The following is an 18,783-nucleotide window of genomic DNA, read 5'->3' as shown; positions in this document are numbered from 1 at the left end:
TTTCGAGGAACCCCAGTACCACAAAAGAAGAAAGAAAGAAAGATAGGAAGAAAGAAAGAGAGAAAAGATGCAAGCAGTTAACTTCAAAACATTTAGTTCTGGCTTTCTTGGACATTGACGATGCACATTTGCTTTTTCGAAAGCTCTTTTAAAAAGATAACACGATGAAATCACAGTTGGTTGTGGTTTTCTAAAAAGTTCCGAGTGAGACCTTTGTATTGGAAGAAAAGTACAACAAGACCCCGGGAAGTGCCGTGGACCGTGTTCATTGCCAATCAATCCCAGACCTGGGGAATCTCAGTAAACACCCCAGACGATTGCCCTGAAAATAGTTAAACATTAGAGTTTGAAGGGGCCTCATCACAGTCCAGAGTCAGCTCTGGCTTGGAGCAGGGGCGGCTGATGCCCCGAGACCCACCTCTGGTCTTCAGGGAGTGTTGGCGGCGTATCCGTGGCCCATGGCAGCCTAGAATGGAGAGCTTCACTTGCCCCCTGCTGGGGGCAGAAGCAGCTCGTGTTTTCCATGGAAGTTTGTCACTTGTGCCTACAACTCAGGAAAAAGATGGTGTGGTAAATGAAGGCTTGTGGTTTGCTGGCTTCAACATGACACTTGGTTTCTTTCTCTCCTCAGACTATTCAGTGCGGCTCTGAACCTGGTAGGTGCCTCAGGGAACTGGGATTTGGGGTACTACTTTGAAATCACATTTGGACTTTATTGATTGATTGATTGATTGATTGATGGTACTGGGCCTGGAACCCAGAGGCTTTCTACCTCTGGGCTACACTCCCAGCCCTATTTTTTTTTTCTATTTTATTTGGAAACAGGGTCTTACCAAGTTGCCGAGAGCCTCACTGAGTAGTTGAGGCTGGCTTCAAACCTGTGCGATCCTCCTGTCTCAGCCTCCCAAACACAGGGATTACGAGCGTGCGCCACTATATCTGGCACATTTGGACTTTAAGAGGGCCAAAATCCAGGCGTGACATCACTGGAAATCAGGCAGAAGCTCTTAGCTGATGTGATCAAAGTTCTCAAGGCAGAACTCTGGGGGTATAAAAAGGCATGTGCAAGCCGGGCGTGGTGGCGCACGCTTGTAATCCCCGAGCTGGGGAGGCTGAGACGGGAGGATCGCACAGGTTCAAAGCCAGCTGAGGCTGGCTTAAGAGACCCTGTTTCCAAATAAAATATAAAATAGGTTTGGAAGTATAGCCCGGAGGTAGAAGGACCCTGGGTTCCATCCCCAGCACACCAAAAAAAAAAAAAAAAAAAAAAAAAAAGCATGTGCGTGTGTGTGGCAGGTGCTGGGGATGGAACCGAGGGGAGTTCTACCTCCAAGCGACAGCCTCAGCCCTTTTTATTTGTTTTGAAACAGGTTCTTGCTTAGGTTCCTGAGAGTCTCACTAAGTTGCAGGGGGCTATCCCTGAACTTGTGATCCTCCTGTGTCAGCCTCCCAAGGTTCAGGTATGCACCACCACACCCAGCTCTAAGAGGCACCTGAGCTGGACTGGCCTCCTGGCCCGGCAGGGGGTAAAGGCCAAGCGGGACACAGCATGCAGGCGGAAAGCAGCGCCTGCAGAGACAGGGGCGGCAAGGCCGTGGGAGGGAGATCACCCAAAGTCTGGACCAGAAAGCAAATGTGTTACAGAAGAATAGGTGCTGGAGATGGTAGCACTTGAGGAATAGATAGGCTTCCGCCCAAGAATTGTGGCTAGGGCGGGTGAGCTGGAGGAGCAATGGCCATTGCAACAAAGGCTGGGGACAGGCAAGAGGGGGTAGTGTGGGCCTGCTGGCTGGAGGGTCAGGGGAGGCAGGACAGATGCCAACGGACATGCCAAACACACCAAACATACACAGGCACTCAGGCACCGGGAGCACTCCCAAGTGCGCCATAGTTTGAGGCCAGGCGGCTGAGAGCATTTCTCTCTGGTCAGCATCACTCCAGGTGTAAATTGGCCAGCACCCAGAAACATTTGGCCTGTGCTAGCAGGAAGACGTAATGAATCGTGAGTGGGGAACAGATGAGGGCAAATCTGTCAGAGGAGAGATGAGGTCAGACTGAGCTGGGAAGGGGTGTTACGGAAGTCTTGTCTTTTCCCAGGGCCGTCTGCAGAGTGGATGGTCCCGTACAATCTGACCCCAGGAGACCTGAGGGAGCTCCTGGTAGAACTTGCTAGAACCAACATTGCAACAGAAGACCATTCTATCTTGATGAACATCAGCTGGATACTCCGGGCAGATGGTAAGTGTGCATCAGTGGAGAGAGGCCTCCAGTGTGTATTGAAGCAGAAGTGTGCGGGCTGTGTGACCCACTGATTCCTCGGCAATACCCAAAAGCAACACATGTGAGCATGCGCCAGAAGCCCTTACTAGGATTTTCACGGCCGCACTATTTATAAAGCCAAGAGCACTCAAATGCCCAAGAGTAGGATGGAATCCAGTAGAGCAACGAGAGTGAATAGTCCACACCTACATACAACAACATGTATGATGCAAGCATAAGAAGCCAGGTTTTGAAGAGCTCATACATCTATAGCTCATGCTTAGAGTTGCATGCGGCATGTAATTCCATTTTAAAAGGCAAAACTAAATTAAAAATAAGCAAAACTACTGTCGTGGGTAGAAGTCAGAATGGTGGTGACTGCGGGAACGGGGTGACTGAAGGAAGCACCCAGGGTTCCCTGGTGGGGGAGTCTCTTCACCTGGACCAGTTGCAAGAGTGTGCAGATTCATCAAGTGGTACGCTGACAATCTGGGTTCTTTTCCATATGGAGGGAGCTTGGTAATCCCAGAGATAATTCCCCCAGTTTAGGCAAAGTGCTGGCCTGGGTAGGATACTTTTCTGCTTCCTTAATAAATTGAGAATCCTGGTATTTTCCCCGATTATGCCCAAGGGAATGTGTGGCCTGTCATGATGAGCTGATCTTGGGATCCTAATGTCCAGAGTTGTGGTTTCTATCTGCTACATTCAGTTGTATTTGATGCAGTCAAGAAACTATGTGTGCCAGGCCCTGGCAGGGGTTTTCAGAGAGGCTGGAGGCCCACAGTGTTGGGGAACCCTGGAGTTGAGCTCCATGTGATGGGCGGGGGCAGGGGCACCAGTAGAGAGGCCCTGGTGAGACTCCTGGGAGATGATGCACAGAGGCTTTGGCCCTATCCCTGGCCATGTGAGCTCGTTGTGAGCTCTGTTACAGGCTGTAGGACAAATGTGGGCTTCACCGGAGTAAGACTCACAGAGGCAGAAATGGGGGAGCATGTGACAAAGAAGGAGCAGCGTGGATAAAGGAGCAGTCGGAACAGGTGTGGTTTTGTGGCTCCAGTGGTGCAATGGGTTAGCACATGGTTCTTATAAGAACAGGTGTGGTTTGGTGCTGACACTCCCAGAGGGCTTTTGAGGGGTTTCCAAAGAAGGACTGTTTCTCTTTTTTCTTTTCTTTCTCTCTTTTTCTTTCTTTCTTTCTTCCTTTCTTCCTATCGTCCTGGGAATTAAACCCAAGGGCATTCTACCTCTGAGCTATACCCCCAGCCCTTTTTATATTTTTGTCTTGAAATAGGGTCCTGCTAGGTGGCTGAGAGTCTCACCGAATCGCTGAGGCTGTATTTGAACCTGCAGTCCTCCTGTCTCAACTGCCCAAGTTCTGGGATTAAAGGTGTGCACCACTACACCGCCACGCCCGGCTAGGACTGTTCCACTACACCGCCACGCCCGGCTAGGACTGTTCCACTACACCGCCACGCCCGGCTAGGACTGTTCCACTACACCACCACACCCGGCTAGGACTGTTCCTCTTTTTTTTTTTTTTCATACTGGGGATGGAACCCAGGGGCATTCTACCTCTGAATGACACCCCTAGCCCTATTTTTTATTTTCTTTCTTTTTTTTTTTTTTTTTTTTTTTTTTTTGCAGGTCTGGGGCTGGAACCCAGAGGCATTTGACCTCAGAGCTACAACCCCTGCCCAGTTTTTTATTCTTTATTTTGAAACAGGGTCTCACTGAGTTGCAAAGGGCCTCACTAAGTAGCTGAGGCTGTCTGTGAACTGTGATCCTCCAGTCCTCACTAAGTAGCTTACAAGATCCTCCTGTCTCAGCCTCCCAAATGCTGGAATTACAAGCGTGTGCCACCACGCCCGGCTAGGACTGTTCCTCTTAAAAAAAAAGATCCAGAAGGAGCCAAGTGCCATGGCATAGGCCTATAAGCTCAGTACTTGGGAGTCTAAGACAGGAGGATTGTAGGTTTGAGACCAGCTACAGCAAATCAGTGAGACTCGCAGCAACTTAGGGAGACTCTATTTTAAATTAGAAAATAAAATAATATTATTTACCTTATAAATAATATTATAAAATACCTTGGGGTGGAATGCCCCTGGGTTTGATCCCCAATACAAAAAAAGAAAAAAGAATCACAGGTATTGTGATATTCAAGCTGGCCTGAGAGGAGAAAGGGTCTTCTTGGCTTTGGAATTTGAAGTTCTACCTGCTGCTGCTGCTGACATTTATAAACTCAGGCAGAGCTCCTGAAGTTCCTTAAGCTTCAGAGCCCCATCTGCCCCCGGGGATGATGATGCCTGTATCTCAGTGTGATTCTGAACGGAGATAAGGCATGTGAAATGTCTACATCAAGTTGCTCACATAGGATGTGCTAACAAATAGCTCCCTCTTCTCTGTCTCTGCAGCCAGCATCCGCCTGCTGAAGGCCACCAAGATCTGTGTGACAGGCAAAAGCAACACCCATTCGTACAGCTGTGTGAGGTGCAACTACACACAGCCCTTCCAGACCCAGACCAGGCCCTCTGGCGGCAAAGTAAGCACCTCCAGACACGTGGTTGTTTGGGAAGCACGGGCTGTGCTGCATGAAGGCTGGTGAGCGGCTGTAAGGCAGAGCGGGACACCTGGGTCCAATTCCTAGTTTGGGCCACCTCTCTGCTGTCATTGCTGGGCCTCCGTTTCCCCATCAGCAAAGTGAGAGAAGTTGGGCTTAAATTATACCCTAGCTCTAAAATTTTACCCTTCTCTGATTGCATGGGGCTCCTTCCCTAAGCAGACATTGGCTGGAGACCCCTGTGTCAGCAGAAGGATAAGGGATAAAATTACCAATGAGCCAGGCATGGTGGCGCACGCTTGTAATCCCTGCGCTTGGGAAGCAGAGACAGGAGGATCGCGCAGGTTCGAAGCCAGCCGCGCGCGCTGGCTTAGGAGACCCTGTTTCCAAATAAAAATGTAAATATAGGTCTGGGAGTGTAGCCCAGAGGTAGAAGGGCTTCCAGGAACCCCAGTACCACCAAAAAAAAAAAAAAAAAATTACCAACGAAAAGAGCAACACGCATCTGTGCACCGCGCAGCGTGGGCAACTCAGGGCCTCACTTTGCCTTTCAGTGGACATTCTCCTACGTAGGCTTTCCCGTGGAGCTGAGCACGCTCTACCTCATCGGGGCGCATAATATCCCCAACGCAAATATGGACGAAGACAGCCCTTCCTTGTCTGTGAGCTTCACCTCGCCAGGTAAGCGTCCTCCACTCCTCAGTCATCCTGTCCCGGGACACCTGCTCTTCCGAGTGTGCTTTGCTCAGAGAGCCCAGGGAAGTCTGGACAAGGCTTTGGCCTTGCAAGGTCTCAGTTTCTCCTCTGTGATGTGGATAGAGGGTAAGCACTCCTCACTCAGAGTACAGGCTTAAGTCAGATAAATCCTCAGGAAAATCCCATTCCTGTGTGCTGGGCACTGTGCTGAGTCCTTGACTTGAGTTATCTCACCAAACCACCCAGAGGCTGGAGAGCCTGCCTTGCAAAGAAACGGAGAGGTTAAGGCCTTGCCCTGGGCTGTACACGCGGGGAGAGCGAGCAAGAGCGGAGCTGGCCTTCAAACACTGGAGATCCTCCATCATGTGCGATGTGCTTGGTGTGTGCATGGGGTTTGGTACCTTGCCATTTATTATGTAGTAATTTTCAGCTTTCTTGGATATTTTTATTTTTTACTTTTTTATTTTTATTTTTGGTGGTACTGGGGGTGGAACCCAGAGGCTTTCTACCTTCGGGCTATACTCCCAGACCCATTTTATATTTTATTTGGAAACAGGGTCTCACTAAGTTGCTGAGAGCCTCACTAAGTAGCTGAGGCTGGCTCAGAACCTGCGCGATCCTCCTGTCTCAGCCTCCCAAGCGCGGGGATTACAAGCGTGTGCCACCACGCCCGGCATTTTTTTGGTATTTTTAAACCAGTACATTGTGACTATACGTAATAGTGGAATTTATTGTTAAATACTTGGACATGCGCATAAACCAGCTTCCTTAATAAGAACAAACTTCATTTTATTTTTACATAACTTTTTGTGTGTGTGTGTGGCGCTGCTGATGATTGAACCCAGGGGCATTCTACCTCTGAGCTCCAACCCCAGCCCTATTTTATTTTTTTGTTTGGAAATATGGTTTCCCTAAGTTGCTGAGGCTGACTTCAAACTTATGATCCTTCTGGACCAGCCTAGCTCTATTTTTTAAATTTATTTATTTATTTATTTATTTGCGTGGGAACCCAGGGGCAATTGACCTCTGAGCCACATCCCCTGCCCTATTTTTATTATTTATTTTGAAACAGGGTCTCACTAAGTTGCTGAGGGCCTCACTAAGTAGCTGAGGCTGTCTGAACCATGATCCTCCTGTTTCAGCCTCCCGAATCCTGGGATTACAAGCCTGTGGCTTCTATGTTATTTTAAAACAGTGTCTCATTAAGATGCTGAGACTGGCCTCCAGCCTGAGATCCTCCTATCTCAGCTTCCCAGGCACTAGGATACTGGTGTGAACCACCATGCCCAGCTTTTAAATAACTTTTAAATCTCAGAATCATTTTAGGTTTACAGAAAGGTTGCAAACATAACGTGAAGAGTTCTCATTCACCTCCCAGCCAGTTGCCCCAGTCATCATGGCTCCCACTGCTGGGGCACAGTGGTCACAACTGAGAAACCAGCATTGGCATTAACTTTTCTTAGGTGTCTTGTGTTCAGTCACATTTAGTCTCCTGTGCACTTTTGTCTTTGTGTTTCATGACCTGGACCGTTATCTCTGTGTTCCGTGACCTAGCCAGGCATCCTGCAGAATCCCCTGATTTGTTCAATGTTTGTCTTGTGATGAGATCGAGGACGAGGGTTTTGGGCAAGAATCCCACGGAAGTGTTGGGCCTTCCTATCGCACTGTATCAGGCATGTGACATCTGCGTGACATCGCTGGCCTGGCGAGGCTTCCTCACTTGGTGGAGCTGGGCCTGATAAGCCTCTGGGTAGATTCAGGGTTACATCTGCAAGGGGCAGAATCTTGGTATATTGCAAAATTTCATTTTCGAAGGATGGTGGGTGTCCACATGTTCTCTTTTGGATCATGGATACTATTTTGACACAGGTTGCATTTAAATTTGACTCTGGCTACTATTCCTTGGGCAGATGATTTTGTTTAACCACAAAATGGAACATTCTGTTGCGATTTGCTATCTCACGTCTGGGATATTGGAGACTATGTTATAGGTGTGGTTGTGTAATCATGCTTGTACTTGTTCACAAGGAAGCAAAACAAAGATACATTTTTTTCTAACATGTAACAACTTCAAAATTTCCAGGCTGCCTAGACCACATAATGAAATACAAAAAGAAGTGTGTCCAGGCAGGTAAGTACACAGAGCATTTTGTTCTCTGAAGGTGCTCATACCTGGGGCCAGCACAGCTCTTGCTGTCCTTTTACAGAAGAAAACGTTTTGAGCAGGAAATTTTGTGTCTTTGTTGCTCAGCAAGTGCAGAAGGCAGCAACCTCGTCTCAGCCCCTCAAGTGCTGAGTGGCTCCTGGCCACTGGGTGGCAGCCTGTCCAGGGAAGACCAACAGTCACATGAAGTCACCCTCAAGCCCTTGGTTAAAATAACATTTTAGCCCAAATCACACTTGCAGTGTGCCAACCAGAAGCCCTTCCTGATTGGATGGGAATTCTATCAGCCCTTATTACAACCTGCTTATTACTGAACTGTGGCCATGGTAACTGTGAACCTCTTTTTTTTTTTTTTTTTTCTTGTTGTTGTTTTGTCCTAGAAATTGAAACCAGGAGCATTCTATCTCCAAGCTACACCCCCAACCCTCCCTTTTTAAAATTTTTGAAACAGGGTCTCACTAAGTTGCTGAGGCAGGCCTCAAACCTACAATCCTCCTGTCTTAGCCTCTCAAGTACTGGAATTACAAGTATGCACACAGTACCTGGCTTACTGGGAACCTTTTGTTTGGGTTAGCAAGCATTCAGGGTGGGAGTTAGTCCAAGTAGTAACCTAGAAGCATGCTCTCAAACTGTGTCTTAAATGAGGCCCCCCTCTTCTGTGCTAGAGGATTAGAACCTGCGCCTTGAATTGTGGGCTAGCCCTTTACATTCTCAGGCTCTAGTGCCCAATTGTCAGCGATTTGCATAAACTTCTGGGCAGTATAGTTTGGGGATCCTAATAGGGCTCGTGGTGTTTGGGGGCATTGGTCAGATCTTTGGGGCACCCCTCGCCCCAAAAGCATTCCTGTGTACCCTGTCAGACTGAGTAGACCCACAGCATCAGGCTTTCCCTCTTGCCTCCCGTGGAGAGAGATCTGGAGGAGTGAGAGGCACTGGGGCCGTGAGGGGTGAGGGCCTAGAAGTCAGTTCTTGAGGGAACCCCTGAGGACAGTTCCGAGCCAGGGCCTGAAGTGGTCTCTTAGGCGGGGGAGATAATTCGTGCTAGTCTACACTGTGTTCATGGAAATCAACCTAGTCCTTATTTGCAAGTCACATCAGTGAAACAACTAGCTTTTTCTGATAGAGTCCACCTGTCAGTGTTCTCCAAGCCACGAGGCATTTCCTTCTTTCTTTGCATCCAGGAAAGCTGGCACACTGCTGTGATGGGCGGGGCTCCGGGAGCACAGTGTCCTGGAGGTTGTAATCCTGATCCTGAACCCGTGGACACCTTCATCTTTGACGTATCTCCTAACCTGTGGCTCCTTCTCCCATGCTGGGAAAGAAAAAAATACGGGCTCGTACCCTTAGCCCTAAACACAGGTTGAGAATAGAAGTAAGCAGAGACCCATGCCTCCTGCCACCCCGCTCAGAGAAGATATTTTTAGCAAAGCAGTGGCATGGTTGTGGGGACAGGGGCACTGGGGGTGTCCCTAAACTTACTTGCTAGCAGACACTTAAAAAGTCTGGGAGCGAGCTGAGCTGGGCGTGGTGGTGCATGCTTGTAATCCCAGTACTTAGGAGACTGGAGGAGCACAGGTTCTAGACCAGTCTCAGCTACTTAGTGAGGCCCTCTACAACTTAGTGAGACCTTTCAAATTAAAGAAAAATAGGGGGGGGGGCTTGGAAGTAGAATGCCCCTGGGTTCCATCTCTAGTTATCACAAAACAAAAAAACAAAAAATTCTGGCAGTGGCTGGGCGTGGTGGCCCAGGCCTGTAATCTCAGTACTTGAGAGGATGGAATTAGAGGTTTGAAGGTTCAAGGCTGGCCTCTTCAACCTAGTGAGACCCAGTTTCAAAATAAAAATAAAATAGGGTGGGGTGTAACTTGGAGGTAGAATGCTTGTGGGTTCTATCCCCAGTACCACTCCCTCCCTCACCCACCCACAACAAAACAGAACTCTGGGAGTGATGTTTAAAACTACACCTTGGAGCTGGGTGTGGTGGTGCATGCTTGTAATCCCAGCATTCCAGAGGCTGAGACCTGAGGATCATGGTTCCTGGCCAGCCTGCGGCACTTAGTGAGGCCCTTTGTAACTCAGTGAGACCTGATTCAAAATAAAGACCAAGCCGGGCGTGGTGGCACAGGCTTGTAATCCCCAGGCTTGGGAGGCTGAGACAGGAGGATGGCACAGGTTCGAAGCCAGCCTCAGCTACTTAGTGAGACCTTGTTTCCCAATAAAATATAAAATGGGTCTGGGAGTATAGTCCAAAGGTAGAAAGCCTCTGGGTTCAACCCCCAGTACCACACACACACACACACACACACACACACACACACCAACTAGGGCTGGGGGCTGGGGGCGTAGCTGGGAGGTAGAATGCCCCTGGGTTCCATCCCCAGTACTGCAAAAAATAGAAAAAACACCATGAGTCAGATACTTGGGAGGCTGAGATGGGAGGATCACAGGTTCAAGGCCAGCAAGTAGTAATTTAGTGAGACTGTTTCAAAATGGAAAAAAAAAAAAAAAAACCGGGCGTGGTGGCATGTGCTTGTAATCCCCAGCTTGGGAGGTGGAGACAGGAGGATCACACAGAACACAGGTTCAAAGTCAGCCTAGATGACTTAAGAGGCCCTGTTTCCAAATAAATAGGATAAAATAGGTCTGGGAGTATAGCCCGGAGATAGAAGGGTTTCCAGGAACCACAGTACCACCAACTCACCCCCCCAAAAAAAACCCAAAGAAAGAAAGAAAGAAAGAAAGAGAAAAAAAAAATAGGCTGGGAGTGTAACTCAAAGGTTCAATTCCCAGTACCAAAATAGACAAAACCAACCAACTAACAAATAAACAGGACATCCCTATCTTAGGTGTGTGCCTGAGAACTTGGGTTTGTTTGTGTGAAGCCCTTTTGGGGACTTTGATGAGAAGACTTCGCAAGTCCATTCACTTGGTTTTCCTTCCATTCCTAGGAAGCCTGTGGGATCCAAACGTCACTGCTTGTAAGAAGAATGAGACAGGAGTTGAAGTGAATTTTACAACCAGTCCCCTTGGAAATAGATACAGGGTTTTGATCCAACGTGGCGCCGTGATTGGATTTTCTGACGCGGTGGAGGTACAATTACTCTTATCACCCCCGCCCTCCTCCAGCTTCCTTACCTTGTTGAAAGATAAAGGTGGATGCTTTGAGTGTCTAAGGAGACTCGAGAAAGCACAGAACTGTCTGTTGCCCAAACACGCTGGGCTGTTTCGATTCATTCAACAGGTAAAAACAAGTCTCTGTAGGTATACTGGGATCGATTATTGCAAATCTAACACCAGCAAGGATGAAATGAATCCATACTCACATAGTCCAATGGGTCCGACGCTGGCTTGGGAAGAATGGCTTCTTCATTGACAGTCTTTGACCTGCTTACTCATGGAATATAATTCTTGATTCTCTCACATATCAGAACAAAACAAAGAGGACTTCCATGGTCATTCTGGTGACTGGGGAAAGCGAAGGTGCTGTGGTTCAGGTAAGCTCAATGAGGTGCTTAGGGGCGGGAGGGCACCAGAAGCCTGTCCTGTCACTAGGATGCCACTTTTCTCCTTCCAAATTCCCTTCTGCCAGTTGTCCTACATCGGACATGTCAGTGGGTGGCTCCTTGCTGCAGTCTTCATGGTGATTAAATCAGGACACATACCTTGCAACTCTAGTCCCTCCCTGCTTTTTTCTTTTTGTGGTACTAGGGATTGAACTCAGGTGAATCCGACCTCTGAGCTACACTCCCAGGCCTATCTTTATCTTTTTAAATTTTGAAACAAGGTCTCTCGAGGTTGCTGAGAGCCTCACTAAGCTGATGAGGCTGGTCTAAAACCTGTGATCCTCGTCTCAGTCTCCCAAGTACTGGGATTAGAGGCATATGTCACCACATCCGGCCCCTTTTACTTTTATATACAGTGGCTGTTAACTTTCCAAAGTACTTTCCCACCCTATTTTCTGTCCCAGACCTTCACAGTAGTTCTGAGATAGGAGACTCGTTTTATTTTCCCAAGCTTCAGTTTCAACTGTAAAATGTAATTGCAAAGTTCAAGTCAGAAAGTATGGGTTCCAGATCAGTGTGTGAACTTGGAAGAGAAACTACTGTCCTCTTGGGGGCCGAGTCGACCCAGCCGGAAACAGGAACTTGATCGATCCGATCTCTTGAACTGATCTGGGGTATGTGGGACATGAGGGCCCCGTGGACACAGCCGTGCCCAAGGAGCTCTTGTTCTTCACTCCTTGGGGTGTGAAGTCCGTGCCCTGCACCCTCTGCCAGGGAACCATAGACTCTCCTGGTACCCGGGGAGTTGCCTGTCATAAAGCCCTGACTGAGGTTAGTGGGAACTCTTCTGCTCTGTTGTCCTGGAAGAAATATTTGTATATTTATTAGGGTATAACCCAGGCCGGTTAGATAAGGAAATAGTATGTTGATAATGTGCATGAGGTTTAGGTTCACAACCCTGGAGTCTGTCCAGCGGGGGCTTTGCTCTTGGGTTACTGGCTTGGGTTTTTTGGCTTTTGTTACACAAGTGTGACCGACACGAAAATGTCCACAACAATGCTAGAGGTAGGGCTGGAACCAGAAAAAAGAGACCTTTTAGATTCTGTCTGAACCAGTGTGAAACTTGAACCTCCTGTTTTTCCTTAGTTGATCCCGTATTTCCATACTTGTGGCAACGATTGCATCCGACGCAGAGGAACTGTCACGCTTTGCCCACAGACAGCTGCTCCCTCCCCTCCAGATGACAGTAAGTGCCCACTCGCTTCACAGATTGCTCAAGAGGTTCAGTGTGAGCCCAGACATAACTACCTCCATTCAACGTGTCTTAGGAGCTGGGCTTGGTGGTACACACCTGTAATCCCAGTACTTGGGAGGCTGAGGAAGGAGGATCACAAGTTTGAGGACAGCCTCCATAATATAGCAAGGCTCAGTAACCTAGTGAGACCTTGCTTCAATGCTTTAATACAAAAAATAGCGCTGGGCGTGTAGCTCTGAGGTAGAATGTTCCTGGGTTCAATCCTCAGTCACACACACACACACACACACACACACACACACCCCTGCCCAGTGGCTGTGGAGACACATGTTGAATTGGGGTACACAGGAAAATGCCACTGCTGTCGCAGAGAGCCCACGTCTGGGTGGGAACCAACTTCGCCTAGAAGTTCACTTCCGATCCCTTATGAAGCAGGATATACTGAAGAAAAAAATTTAAACAGTGAGAAATAGGTGTTCAAAGTGCCACAGAAGCCGGGCGTGGTGGCGCACGCTTGTTATCCCCGCGCTTGGGAGGCAGAGACAGGAGGATCACACAGGTTCGAAGCCAGCCGCGCGTGCTGGCTTAGGAGACCCTGTTTCCAAATAAAAATATAAAATAGGTCTGGGAGTGTAGCCGGAGGTTCAAGGGCTACCAGGAACCCCAGTACCACCAAAAAAAAAAAAAAAAATGGCACAGAAGGCCCGCTGCAAGATGTCAGTGGCATCAAGGAACGCGTGGCAGAGGGAACGGGCCCTCCCAGCGCTCTGATTCTATCAGCCGCCGTGGCACAGGCCACGCTCTCACTGCGACCTGCTGAGGTCACACAGTGGGCATTTGGGTAACAAATCAGGAATAGTGGCGCCAGTGCCCGAGAGCAGCACCTTCTGGAAAATTTCTCTGGATTTAGAGATGTGCCAGCTAGTTCTTTTATTACAGATGGACAAATAAATGTTTCTGGAATTAGCCCAGGGATGGCCCAAAGATGGAAGGTATTTTTGTTCAGGATCTCAAACTGGACAGGCTGGGTGCCTGACAGCCCTAACTTCTGTGTGGGCACAGGTGCCTTACGGAGACCGGGGCGCTCAGGTGTACCCACGCCTGCCGCATCCTCAGTGTTCTTGACAGGAGATGGCCTCCTTCCCTTTGTATGTCTAACAGCTTTTAAAAATGGCATGTAAGCCGGGTGTGGTGGTGCATGCCTGGGAGGCTGAGTTAGGTTCAAGGCCACCCTCAGCAACCTAGTGAGACCGTTTCAAAATTAAAAAAAAAAAAAAAATGGGCATATAGTTCAGAGGTAGAATCTGCCTGGGTTCAATTCCTAGTACCACAAAAAAGGAAGCCAACTATATGTACTATGTATATAAGCAAATGCATCTAGAATAACACTAATTCCTCAAAGAAAAACAGAATGTACTCTCTGAAAATACCTGCGTGTAAGGGGTTAGAGACCTGCGAGATTTTGGAGAGTAGCTCTTCTCTCTCCAGGTTTCATATCCCTGTTGAGATCTAAAGAGAGATCTGGACAGGACTGGAAACCTAACCGATCGGCAGACTCTCCTAAAGATCTGGCCCTTGGTCCTAACGTTTTCTAACAGGGGGTAAATAGTTTTTTTTTCTTTTTTTTCTCCAGACAGAAGCATGCTGGGAGGCTGGCTGCCTCTCCTCCTCACATTGTTGCTGGTGGCGACACCGGTGCTGGTGATTGGGATCTATCTAATGTGGAAGCACGGTAAGGCTTGTGAATCTTTAGACATCCTAATGCGGAAGTCACATTTAGAACTTCAGGTAATCTGCAGTGTTCACAGTCTAACCCGTGGCCTCCCATGTGCTAGGCGAGCGCTCCTGCAGAGCGAGGCCCAGCCCCACACGGGGAGCTTCCTAGGCGAGTCCACTAGAGGTGCCCACGGCACTTCCCAGGGTAGTGGCAGCATTTATTCACTGCCTCCAGGTGTTGCTACAGCGCCCGACAGGCCAATGACTGGATCACATCTCCTGGTTAAAGCAGGGACTTGCAGATCTGGTAGCTACCTGCCACTTGTTTTATTTTTATCATGGAAGCTTCTACGAGTACCGAACAGCCAAAAGATGACTAATAACATACTGCATTTCACTGGTGATACTCTGCTAGTTCCTACTTTTTTTTTTTTTTGTACTGGGGATGGAACCCAGGGGCATTTGACCTCCGAGCTACACTCCCTGCCTTATTTTTTATTCTTTATTTTGAAACAGGGTCTCACTGAGTTGCAAAGGGCCTCACTAAGTAGCTGAGGCTGTCTGTGAACCGCAATCCTCCGGTCTCAGCCTCCCCAATGCTGGGATTACAAGCGTGCGCCACCACGTCTGGCTTGCTAGTTTCTACCTTTAAAAAGTCTTCTAAGACCTAAGAACAACATTGACTTGAATTCATATACTCTCCAAGCTCTGCCAATGCTACACTGAGGATCTGAATAAAAAAATTAGGGTCTAAAAATTTTTTTTGGTGTTTGGGATTAAACTCAAGGATATTCTACTTCTGAGCTACATACCTGGTTCTTTTAAATTATGCAACAGGGTCTCACTAAAGTTGCTGAGGCTACCCTTGAATCCTCAGCCTCACAAATACTGGGATTACAGGCATGCACCACTGTGCCCAGCAGGGTATTTATATAGATGCACAGCTAGTAGACCCATTAAAGACTCTTTTTTTTTTCCCCTCCACCTGTTGAAAAAGAAATATAAATGTCCACTTTGAGTTGAATGTGGTATAGATAAAAAAAAAAAAAAGATTAATTACACGGTCTAAGCTAAGAAAGCCATGTGAACTTTTACCTCAGGTATACTATTTAGAGGATGCTGTTTGACCTGTATTAGTAATTTCACATCTTACAGTACTAACAGTAAAGGGCAGAATTCCAGTTAAGTTCCAGGAAGCTTAATTTTATGAACTATGAAGAAATTCTACCACTTGTAGGTAGAAGAAAATACAACTACAGAGTTAAGCCAACTCAAAATGTGTAGAGGTCAGATGACCTAAAAATATCAGTTATAACTGCCTACCTCAAAGTACCTGAAATCAGCAGTTTTTATGAAATTATTTGAAAAGATAAAGCTTAAGAGGACTGACTTAGCGATAGGGACTTAGAAAATACATGTTTAAAGTTTAAACATGGGTTGCATAGAAAAGGACTGTTCAAAAGGGATACCAGGCATGTTTCCTTTGCTTGGCAGTCAGGCCCTGTTTGGCTGACCTTCTCTAGTGATAGAACTAAAGCCTGCTGTTTACTGTTCAGATAACAAATGCTTTTCTCCTTCCCACAGAAAAGAGCAAGATGTCCTTTCCCACCACCACACTCCTGCCCCTCATGAAGGTTCTGGTGGTTTACCCATCCGAAATATGTTTCCATCACACAGTTTCTTACTTCACTAAGTTTCTTCAAAACCGCTGCCGAAGTGAGGTCATCCTTGAAAAGTGGCAGAAAAAGAAGATAGCGGAGATGGGTCAGGTGCAGTGGTTCACCACTCAGAAGAAAGCAGCAGATAAAGTCATCTTTCTCCTTTCCAATGTCGACACTGAGTGTGACGGTCCCTGTGGCCAGAGCAAGTGTAGCCCCGGTGAGAGCTCCCAGGACCTTTTCCCCCTTGCCTTTAACCTCTTCTGCAGTGATCTAAGCAGCCAGACTCATCTGCACAAATACATGGTGGTCTACTTCAGAGGAGCTGATACCAAAGACGATTACAGCGCTCTCCAGGTCTGTCCCAAGTACCACCTCATGAAGGACGCCGCTGCTCTTCGTACAGAACTTCTCCGTGTCACGCAGCGTCTGTCAGTGGAGAAACGGTCGCCAGCCTGCCACAGCTGCTCACTCTTGTAGCCCACTCAAGAGAAGTGTGAGACGTTGAAGCCTTCTATCCCACCACTTCCAGGCAAATAGTCCTCAAGTTTATTGCCCAGGCTGTGTGTGTGTGTGTGTGCGCGCGCGCTCGCTTTAGAACAGGGTTGGGGAATCATAACTGAACATGCATGCCTTAGACTAGCCATTAAAAAATTGTATGCTAAAACTATTACAAGCATTACTAACTACTGGAACATTAAAGAACTGAAACTAGATTTATAATTACAAAGCTAAATCAACTTTATACCTAAAAACCAAGGCTGTAGCTGGGTGTGCTGATGCACATCTGTAATCTCAGTATTTAGGGGGCTGATATGGGAGAATTGCAGGTTCGAGGACAGCCTCATCAACTTAGTGAGACTTTCAGGAACCTAGCAAGACTCTGTTTCAAAACAAAAAACAAACGAAAAATAGGGCTGGGGTATAGCCTGGAGGTAGTGTCCCTGGGTTCAATCCCCAGTACCAAAAAATAGAATTAAGGTTGATTCTCTGAGTCAACATCTACCCACTGTAATAACAATATGCTAGCCAGGCATGGCGGTGAACACTTGTAATCCTTGCATTTGGGAGGATGAGACAGGAGGATCACGGTTTGCAGACAGCCTCAGCTACTTAGTGAGGCCCTTTGCAACTCAGTGAGACCCTGTTTCAAAATAAATAGAAAATAGGGATAGGGGTGTAGCTCCGAGGTAGAATGCCCCTGGGTTCCATCCCCAGTACCACACACACAGAAAAAGAGCAATATGCTATTATGTGAAGAAATATTATAAACAAATACATTATGCTTCTGAAACTGGGTAGTGGATACTAAACAGTGTTAAAACAGCCCAGAAACAGAAAATCAGTATTGTATAAATGTAATTTTGTTAATTTTTTTTTCAAATTTAAGACACGCAAGTCAAAGTTCATAGCAAGTTAAAATTGTTATACCAGCTGACTCTTTGTGTGTGTGTGTGTGTGTGTGTGTGATACTAGGGGTGAAACTCAGAGGCTTTCTACCTCTGGGCTATGCTCCCAGACCTATCTTCTATTTTATTTGGAAACAGGGTCTCACTAAACTGCTGAGAGCCTCACTAAGTAGCTGAGGCTGGCTTCGAACCTGTGCGATCCTCCTGTCTCTGCCTCCCAAGTGCTGGGATTACAAGCGTACGCCACCACGCCTGGCACCAGTAGACTCTTCTTATTTTTAACCTAATGAGTAAGTTACACAGGTTACTCTTATTTATGCAAAAGACTCCAGTATCAGTGTTTCTCTCCACCTTAGACTTCTTTCTGTATTCCAATCTCCACCTCTTACCTGTCCCTACTTTTGTCTTTCCCAGGGTCTCACCACAGTGAGGATGGAAGGGCTGTCTAGCAGTGGTAGTCGGGTGGCTCCCTGTCCCCAGGTCTCTCAGGCCCCAGACTTGAGCCCCGACTGTCCCCACGAAATGCCTTCTCTTTCCCCTGCCCCGAGACTGCAAGGATTCCCCAGGGCCTGGACCACCAGTGGTTATGACAATCTGTATTATTTTGATTTTTGTTCCACAATGCTACAGGGTAAGTCGAACTGATGATACTTAACACGAAGGACTCCAAAAAGCTTTCACCTGCTTTTTTTTTTTTGTACTGGGGGTGGAACCCAGGGGCTTTTCTACCTCCGGGCTATACTCTCAGACCTATTTTCTATTTTACTTGGAAACAGGGTCTCACTAAGTTGCTGAGAGCCTCACTAAGTAGCTGAGGCTGGCTTTGAACCTGTGCGATCCTCCTGTCTCAGCCTCCCAAGCACTGGGATTACAAGGATGCGCCACCATGCCCGGCTTCACCTTCTTCTTCAGGTTGAGAACTGGGCTTGATGTGAAGTTAGTAGTAATTACAACAGTTACCTTTTTTTATGTGTACATCACTTATAACTCTAAATCACATCCTAATCATTTGTTTGGCTTAACGAGGAAACAGACTTCCCTTTCAGCTGCTGTATTATTTTGGTCCAATGATACTATAGAACATAACTGGTAACAAATCTCCAGTCAGCCCTGCCTTAAAATTAAATTTCCCTTCTGGACATTTAGACCAAAATGGGCCCAAATCTTTTTTGTAATTTAACAGAATATTAAAAAACAAACCCGGTAAAAAATATAGAATACCCCCCCCCCAAATCTGGAATTCCCAGAGGACCTGAGAGTGGTATGTGCACTGAACTCAGAAACCTATAGTACAAGAGGGGATATAGCACAACCAGACAGCTCTCCATCGTCACAGCCCACGCAGCTGAGGCTCAGAAGTCAACCGAGGCCTGGGGCCATTCGACAGCAACATCTTACACCACTGGGGAGTTTATGAAGCCGTGAGAGGGGGCAGGAGATGTTCTGACTATGAAAGCAGAGTGTAATTTCAAACCAACGCCATATCCTGAACATAAAATTGAAACCCATTTATTTCCCTTGAATATCTAAGTCAATAAATTAAAATACATATAAGTCTCTTATACC

At 47.3% G+C, this 18,783-nt stretch overlaps 1 protein-coding gene across 1 annotated transcript; it reads left to right on the top strand.

Moving 5' to 3' along the window:
* Positions 1–402: 402 nt before the first annotated feature.
* IL17RB (interleukin 17 receptor B) lies at positions 403–16,288 on the top strand (the record flags this gene model as incomplete). The annotated part of the gene is given in 12 exon segments (XM_080715371.1): positions 403–595; positions 598–624; positions 627–656; positions 2,098–2,238; positions 4,671–4,798; positions 5,371–5,497; positions 7,596–7,643; positions 10,625–10,767; positions 11,105–11,170; positions 12,326–12,425; positions 14,068–14,166; positions 15,735–16,288. Coding segments are annotated over 12 exon segments (1,656 nt in total).
* Positions 16,289–18,783: the final 2,495 nt, after the last annotated feature.

This window comes from Muscardinus avellanarius, assembly GCF_963383645.1.
Source record: "Muscardinus avellanarius genome assembly, chromosome: 18".
Taxonomy (NCBI): Eukaryota; Metazoa; Chordata; class Mammalia; order Rodentia; family Gliridae; genus Muscardinus; species Muscardinus avellanarius.
This window is presented reverse-complemented; position numbering and strand designations above follow the sequence as displayed.